Consider the following 7,969-nt stretch of genomic DNA (forward strand, 5'->3'; position numbering starts at 1 on the left):
TGCATCCTCCAAAACCCCCTTATAAAAACCCCAGCCCACAGCCCATGGGCTGACAATTTCCTTACCACAAACGGAATTGTCCCGTGTGAATTTCCCCTGCCAATAAACTCTATCTCGCCAGAGTTTTATCTGTGTCCTGGTGCTTTCTCCCGATTGACACAATTCATCTATCACCTAACCTGTCTTCTCTGCGTATGGACATTTTGATCACCTACTGAGTGAGACAAGTCTGAGGGGTACATAATAAGAAATCGTCTATGGCTAATTGAAGCTATCCATGGTCCATTAATTGTTTTTATTAGCTGCACTACTTCTGTATAGAGGAATAATTGCTCACTTAGGATTGGATCCCAGTGATCCACATACAGGAAGCAGTGTAGAAATGCTTGTGTCTCTAAAGTTCATCTCTCACTCTCTACTCAGCGGCAGAGTGAAGTAATGGAGGCTCTGTCATGCAAAGTCTATGGTAGTGTCTACAGAAAAAGCTCATGAAGCCCTGTTCTGACCCATCAAATGTCCTCCCATTACCTGGTTTTATGAGTTTCAGCATTTTGGTCCGAGAGCCCTTCTCTGCTTCAGGCAGGCCCCACTGTCCTCTCTTCTTCTCTGGTACCTTTCCTTAGATCTCTGTCGTTTCTTTCCTCTTCTCTCACTGTTCCAATTAAGTGCTTGAAACAGTGCTGCATTTCATCTGGCAGTTCTGGGGCATAGGCAATAAACGTTTAGGTACCTTATCACAATGCAGGGACCTTGGCCTTTGTGTGGAATCCTTTCTTCCTCTTGGGAATATAATATCTGCCATGTTCTCCTGGGCTCTGCTGCAACAAGATACAGGGCATGTTGAGCTGAGGAAATGGGTGAGACTAATTCCACTTTGCAAGGCTTCCTCAAGTGTGACAGGGTATGTCGAGGCACCAAGGCAAGACAGTTTTCCATGGGAAAGCACCAGTCTGGGAGCCAAGGTTCAGGGCACAGATACATCTGTTATCAAAACCTGAGAGTTACACATTAGTGCATTCAGTTCTGACCTTGGCATCTTCCTGCCTGCCCTGAAAAGAGCCAGCATCTCTCCAAGGAGTTGTAACCTGGGAACTGCTGGGCACACCAGAGTTATGCAGGGGTGCCAGGTCCCAGGAGCCATGTGGGAGTGAGGATAGGTCAAGAGTAAATGCAGGGGATTGGTCTTAGAAATAAGCACTACAAACAGAGCTTGGGGCACATGTCTTGATCCCAGAACTTAGAAAATGGAGGCAGATAGATCATGAGTTCAGTTATCCTTGCCACATAGTGAGTTTGAGACAAACCTGGGCCAAATGAGACCCTGTTTTGTTTTGTTTTGTTTTTTGTTAAAGCCTCACCACAGCATAGTTGAAGGAGCATTCTTATTTTGCTTGCTAATTTGTTTGTTTGCTTCTTAGGGCCCTTCGGGACTGCCAGGAGACAAAGGACCCCAGGTACAGTATGCTTTAAGTAGAGTCCTGGGAAGACTTCTGCTCTAGTCAAAGCAGTTTTAAATAAGAGATACCAAAAAGTAAAATAGTTTCTGAAAATTTCTTAGATAGTTCAAAGTCTAAACGTGAGCACTGACCTGTGAGACAGGTCAGACAAACACAAATATAACAGGAAGGGGATGGCAAGTCATCTCATCCAATAGGTCTCCTTTATAGCTGGGCACAAGGAGACTGGCTGAACTTTCTAGCCTCTCTCCCCTACAGAAGGAGAACCATCAATTCATCAATTTAATCAAATGACCAGGAGAGCTGATTTGGAATTCTGGCTTTACCCACTGCCAGTCACATGGATAAGAACACATGAGGGAATCACTCGATTTACAACCTAATGTTGTAGTTTGCTTTCTATTGCTGTAATAGACACCATTTCCAGAAGCAACTTGGGGAGGAAAAGATTAATTTCAAATTCAAACTCCCAGATCACAGTCCATCACTGAGGGAAGGCAGGCAGGAACTAAGGCAGGAACTCGAAGGCAGGAACCCAAACAGAGATCGTGGAGGAGCGCTGCTCGGCTTGACTCCTCTGACTTGTGCCCCTAATTTTCTTATACAGCCCAGCTCCACCTGCTCAGGGATGACATTGTCCACAGTGGGCCGGGGCCATCCCACATCAATTAACAATCAAGAAAATGCTGCTACAGACATACCCTGATGTTAGTCTGATAGAAGAAATTTCTGGATTGAGATTTCCTCTTCCTGGGCATGTCTGTCTCTGTTTGTGTCAAGTTGGCAAAACTATGACAAATGGTGGTGGAGCCAACAGAAGCCGTTGTGGGGATTTGTTGCGTTCATTCTATGCTAGCAGCAGAAGAGCTCCCAGGATGCATCTGTTCTCAAGAGCCGCATTTTCATTCGTCCACCGTACGTTTGCTAAGGGGTCTTCCGCTTTTAAGTCATCTCATGAGAAGAGCCACATGTTAGTGGCTAGAATGACCCTGTACCTTTCGATGTGCACACGGATTTTGAATTACGTTCATTCGCATGATTTCTGATCAGGGAAGACAGAATTTTGTGGCTGTTTGGGGTGAAGAGGCTGAGGCTCAGAGCAACGGATCGAAAGCAAGTTATGCCAAGTAGCGGTGAGGAAGATGGGATTGTAGATGAAGGGCAGGGACGGGGGGAGGTCTGCTAAGACCCAAGAAGAGGCAGGGTCAGAACCCGAGGAGCACTTAGCATCAGTTCAGTCAGCACCCTGGAGAACTGATGTCTACTTGTAAACTTAAGGAAAAGTCTAATAGGAAGTAAGATCTATACCAAAAGATACATGCGTTGTGTTGCCAGAAATCTTCAACATACTGGAAGTGATTTTCTTATAAAAAGCAATGAATATCATACATGACCTGTGCATTTTTCTGGGCCTTGTGCAAGGAAATTTATCTAAACAATTAGCAGCTTGTGGGGTTGGATGTCATCAAGACACATAGGAGGATAGCCCAGGTCAGTGCTCAGGCCTGGTTCATCACGGGAGCTGTGCCTTCCACCCCAGCTAGGGGCCTGTGCATGGGGCTGGGAGGTCAGGCTCTTAGTGAAGGCTTTCCTGAGCTCCCCTCTGCACGCAGAGCACATCCGTCTCCACAGAGCATGTCAACTCCATGAGCTCTGAGTAGGGTTCTTTTGACTCGTGCATTCTTCACTTAATTTTTTGCTGCTGTGATAAAATACTGACAAGAGCAACTTAAGGAAGGACAGGTTTACTTCAGTTCACAGATCAAGGTACAGTCCATCAGAGCAGGGAAGGCAGCTGGAGAGAAGCAGCTGGTCACACCGTGTCCACGGTCAGGAACAGACACGAGTGCTGGTGTCCCGCAGACCTGTTCCATTTTCTACAGTCCAGGTTCCCCTGCCATGCTTAAGATGGATTCTTTCAGATATCAGTCAACATAATCAACATAAGCCCCCACAGACATGCCTGGATGATTCTAGAGCCTGACAGTTAGTGACAACTAGTACTAACCATCACGGTCACGTTAAATTCCTCATTGTAACTGCATCTGTGTAATCGTAGACAACTATGGCCAGATAATGCAGGTCCTGCTTTCTCACGGATGAGCATGTCTTCTTTTCTTTTTTATCAGGGATCTCGAGGCTTACCTGGATTTCCGGGCCCCCAGGGACCAGCTGGTCAGGATGTAAGTGAAGAAAAATAATCCATGGACTTAGTAAGTGTTCATCAGCAGCAGCATCCCGGCTCCCTTAAGGATTTCTACACCTCAGGGTGTTTATTTACATATTTCTCCTTTTCTGTGGATCGTGGGTTATAGTTTATCTTATCAGATTTCTGTCGTGTTTGTGTAGTGCTTCCAGAGCCTTTAAACCTTCTGGCTCTCCAACATACTGTCTCCTTTTTGGTCATTCTGTTTGATCAAATCGAATCTAACGGCTCCCCTGGACTTCGTCCTGGCCCTGTCCTGAATGTCTTTCTCCTCAAGGCGACTAGAGAGGCACAGCTGAGCCTCTTGGTCCGTCCTTCTGTGATGCTTTAGTCATCTTTAGTATTCCCTTTCTGACTTTTGCTTAGTCAGCTCTGAGTTCCATGGGGCTTTAGCATCGGTAAGTCCCTGATGCTCACCAGCAAAGGAGGTACAAAGGGTACTTAATCCCCACTCACCGAATGAATAACTGGCAACCACGGGTTCTTGTACAACAAAGATGCCTGGCACCTAAAAGCAGCAGTACTAACTGGTTACACACACACGCACGCACACACACACACCATTCTGCGTTGCTCTAATTCCTCCTCCACCTGGGGTGGGTGGAGTGGATCAGAATGGCAAAGATACCGCAGTGATTCTTTTCTTTGGTTTCTTTCTTAGGGCGCCCCAGGAAATCCAGGAGAAAGAGGGCCTCCTGGAAAACCAGTATGTAACCTGTCAGGTCTGGATGAATGCTGACTGTCAGTCAGGGTACCAGCGAGAAATAAAGTGAAATTCAGATGGTTCAAGAGGTTTTAAAAAGGGGATAAACTGTGGGCAGGGGAGAGCAATGCAGTGTTTGGTGAGACCCGGGGATACACCCTCGAGGGGAGCTGTTTCTACCAGAACACTTGTTTTCAGACCCAGACAAGAGCTGTGGATTCAAAGCCATTGCCAGAAAGCCTGGCCTGAGGCAGACTCTTTACCTTACAGTTTCCTAAGATGCCTCCCTTTGGATTAGTGCAGCCATAGGCTGGCAGTTAGGTTGGTCCTGGTGCATCCTGTGGACACATGGAATCATGCAACAGGACAGAGAATGACGAAACTTGGAACTAGGGTAGAAATTGGACAATAGTCCCAGCCATCAAAAATCCACCTTGCTCATTTCCTACTCTTTGGCTGGGTTGCCAGATGGATCTGTTTAGAGTTCCAGAAACAGTTCTTGTCTCAAATGAGAAGCTGTCAGAGCTTGAAAAGATGTTGGCAGCCCTGATGGCTGGGTCCTTATCAGTGTGGGCACAGGCCAGCTGGATGGCCTACAGGTGTCGCTGGGGTGGCTCATCTCATTTCCAGGCTGTTCTCTGACTGCCAATGCCAGAGAGGCACCAAAGGTTTAGCCAGGTGACCAAGTCATGTGTGCCCCTCCAGGGAAGGGAATAACCAGGTGAGCAGGTCATGTGTGCCCCTCCAGGAAGGGGACTAGCTGGGTGACCAGGTCATGTGTGCCCCTCCAGGGAAGGGACTAGCCAGGTAACCAGGTCATATGTCCTCCAGGGAAGGGACTACATGGTCTAGCAGACCTGGGGTTTGGGTGAAGCAGCTATGCAGATAACAGACGAGTCAGACCATTAGAAGATGCTAACTAGGGCCAAAAGACAGTGACCATCAGACAGGCGTCTCGGGCCTCCAGAGTGAGTCCAGAGTCTGCTGTGAACTAAGCTGTTCACCGGGACAGAAGTTACACCTCAGGATGGGTCTGAAGGATTGCTTGTCCCCCTTGTGAGCCTGGCCTGGTTTCAGTCAAGTACCCAGTATACAGAGGCCCTTGTGGACTCAGAAAACCCTCTCTCTCTTGTCTGAGCTGGTGGACCCAACAGGGAGCAGAAGAATGTTCTCATTGTCCCTCTGAGAATTGTGAAGCTTAGACTTTCCAGGTAAATGAGTACAAGTCATATTGGAGACTGGAGGCTAGTTTTCCTCTTGTCCTCCATGGAGTGGCTTATAACTGCCAAAGAAGCTGTTTAAAAACGATCGTCATTCAAGGCCAGGCCAACAGGAACCAGGTGAAGAGTAGACTCAGGCCAGAGTCAAGGAAAGCTTGACTGACGCCTTCCGCACGCTAGATCTTGACACCACCCTGCAAAGACATTTAAGCTAGCAAAGGGAGGCCAGCAGACTGTGGGGAGTTTGAGTCTCACAGTTGATTACCACAGAACAGAGAGCTCCATCTCAGCTGCGCCTTGGCTAGTGTCCCAGTGGGCTGTCTCAACTTTGGACAAGGCCTGCCCTCTGCATCCCCGTGTCAGTCATGGGCAGTGTGGCTTCCCCAGGATTTCCAGCTAATGTTCTCAGCAGCTGTGGCTGGTGTGCCAAGAGGGGGGCAGTTCCGGGTGGGCATCGACTGTGACTTCTCTACCCTAACATCTCCCAACGTGTGCTACCATGACGCTGGGCCTAATCTATAGCATGCGAACTCTTCCTGGGAGGCAGCCATGGTGGCATGATGAGCATCTCCTGTCCCCTGTCCTCATGACCCCTTCAGACCTCTTATGAGGTCTACAAGAAGTGGGCTGAGCAAAGCCCTGGTGACGTCATCACAAGGCCACCCCGTGAACTTTACTCAGCCTTTGCTCTCTCTCCCTCTGTGATGTAATGCAGGTATGCTAAGAGAGCTCACTCTAGATATATTTAAATATTTTGATATTCAAAGAGTTCAAAAATCAGGGTAAGATGTCACAGACAGTATGGTCCCAGCTGCCTAAGAAATCCCCATGGAAGCAATATGAACTCCCAAACTATTATGACCTCAGAAAATACACAAGACTTCAAAATATACAAAACCTTTCCCCATTTAAATTAAAGGTTAATAAACTGCTGTTAGAAAGGTCAGTCTTTCTCCAGAGGATCTCACTTGGATGTCTGGGTGGGGGTCTCAGACCTGTCTTTAGCAAGGGCATACTAAGTGTAATTCTCATGCTATACCGGTGAATCCACTGCCTCCAAATCTGGGGTACTCTAGCCTCAGTCTCACTCTACCCCTCTGCACTTTCCCAGAAAGTTGATAAAGTTTCTGAGCATATCAGCTCAGAAAATAGCATCGATGCCTCCAGCCACTACCTCAGTTATCTCATGCAAACATGTGCCAGCATGGTCAGGTTGCTTGTCAGTTGCACATGACAGAAAGCCTGTAGGTTTGGGAAAAGGGAAAGAACTTTCAGGAAAGTGGAAGTTGCTAGAAAAATTGTCTTGACTGCTGTCTCCTCGAGAGTCACTGCTGCAAATGTAGTGTTCCAAGCCCCCGATGCTGGAGGGTGGGATCCATGGCCTCCTCTGGGGAGAGGGCTTCCGTGCCTCTTCTCACAGCACAGTTTGAAGCTTGCAGTGGAGCTGCCACCCCTAATTTATGCTAAGGATCCTTCTTCTTGGTAACAATTGACTTGTTTCCATTTTTCATCCCATGTTCCTTGCACCCAATGTGAACTGAGCTCTCACCCTGCCCAGGGCTTAAGGATGGTCATAGTCATCACAGGACATGTTTCAACCGAACGAATTTGTAAATTCAGTGACTTTCAGCAACTTACCCACATACCCCCAAACACGTTGTAGTGCCTCCTGATATCTGTAATCCCATTTCTAGTACTAAAGGCTTTTAGCCCAAAATAGCAGATGAGATTTAAAATACTGCTTCACCTATGAGAACTGAGGACATTGGTTTAAGTTCATACTAGGCAATGAATTATTGACAGCAGTCGCTGTTGTCCATCTCGGAAATTCCTGGCATCTGAATTGCAGGCCAACTTCCCTCCCGTGCTATCCGTGTGACAGACTAGGTCTTGATGAGGGTGGGGAGGGGCAAGCACAGGAGAACACCCAGGCCTGCATAAGGAGACCAGATGGCAAGGCCGAACTTCAGATTTGGCTGAGAGGCCACTGCTTTGCAGTCCCCTTTGGTGACTCCCAGGCCTCGGCCATGGATAGAGCTGTTTGCAGCCCATACATATGCAAATTGTGAGTTGCAGCCTGCAGGATGGAGCCATTCACCCTGAGGATGCATGGAAGATAATATGTTCTGCATACATGTCTGAATTTATTTCTTCTCAACAGGGCCCGTCTTCACTGCTGTCTCCAGAGGACATAAATCTCTTAGTTAAGGTAAAAGCACATTGAAAATGGTGATGGGGATTACAGACCTAAAAACCTTTTTTCTCTGGAAAAAAATACAATAAGAGAAACAACAAATATGGATGAACAAGTGTCTCTACAGTAGGATGAGTTCTTTGGGTATATGCCAAGGAGTGGTATAACTGGGTCAAATGGTAGATTCAT

General features: G+C 47.3%; 1 protein-coding gene across 1 annotated transcript in view; it reads left to right on the plus strand.

Moving 5' to 3' along the window:
- Positions 1 to 7,969, plus strand: part of Col22a1 (collagen type XXII alpha 1 chain) — a 214,016-nt gene that overhangs the window by 201,264 nt on the left and 4,783 nt on the right. Inside the window, exons 34-37 of the mRNA XM_029554999.1 lie at positions 1,419 to 1,454; positions 3,587 to 3,640; positions 4,325 to 4,369; positions 7,748 to 7,795. Coding sequence (XP_029410859.1) covers positions 1,419 to 1,454; positions 3,587 to 3,640; positions 4,325 to 4,369; positions 7,748 to 7,795 — 183 coding nt within the window. The remainder of the gene's footprint in view (positions 1 to 1,418; positions 1,455 to 3,586; positions 3,641 to 4,324; positions 4,370 to 7,747; positions 7,796 to 7,969) is intronic.

Source organism: Nannospalax galili, unplaced genomic scaffold (genome assembly GCF_000622305.1).
Source record: "Nannospalax galili isolate Female #2095 unplaced genomic scaffold, S.galili_v1.0 scaffold525, whole genome shotgun sequence".
In the NCBI taxonomy this organism is placed as follows: Eukaryota; Metazoa; Chordata; class Mammalia; order Rodentia; family Spalacidae; genus Nannospalax; species Nannospalax galili.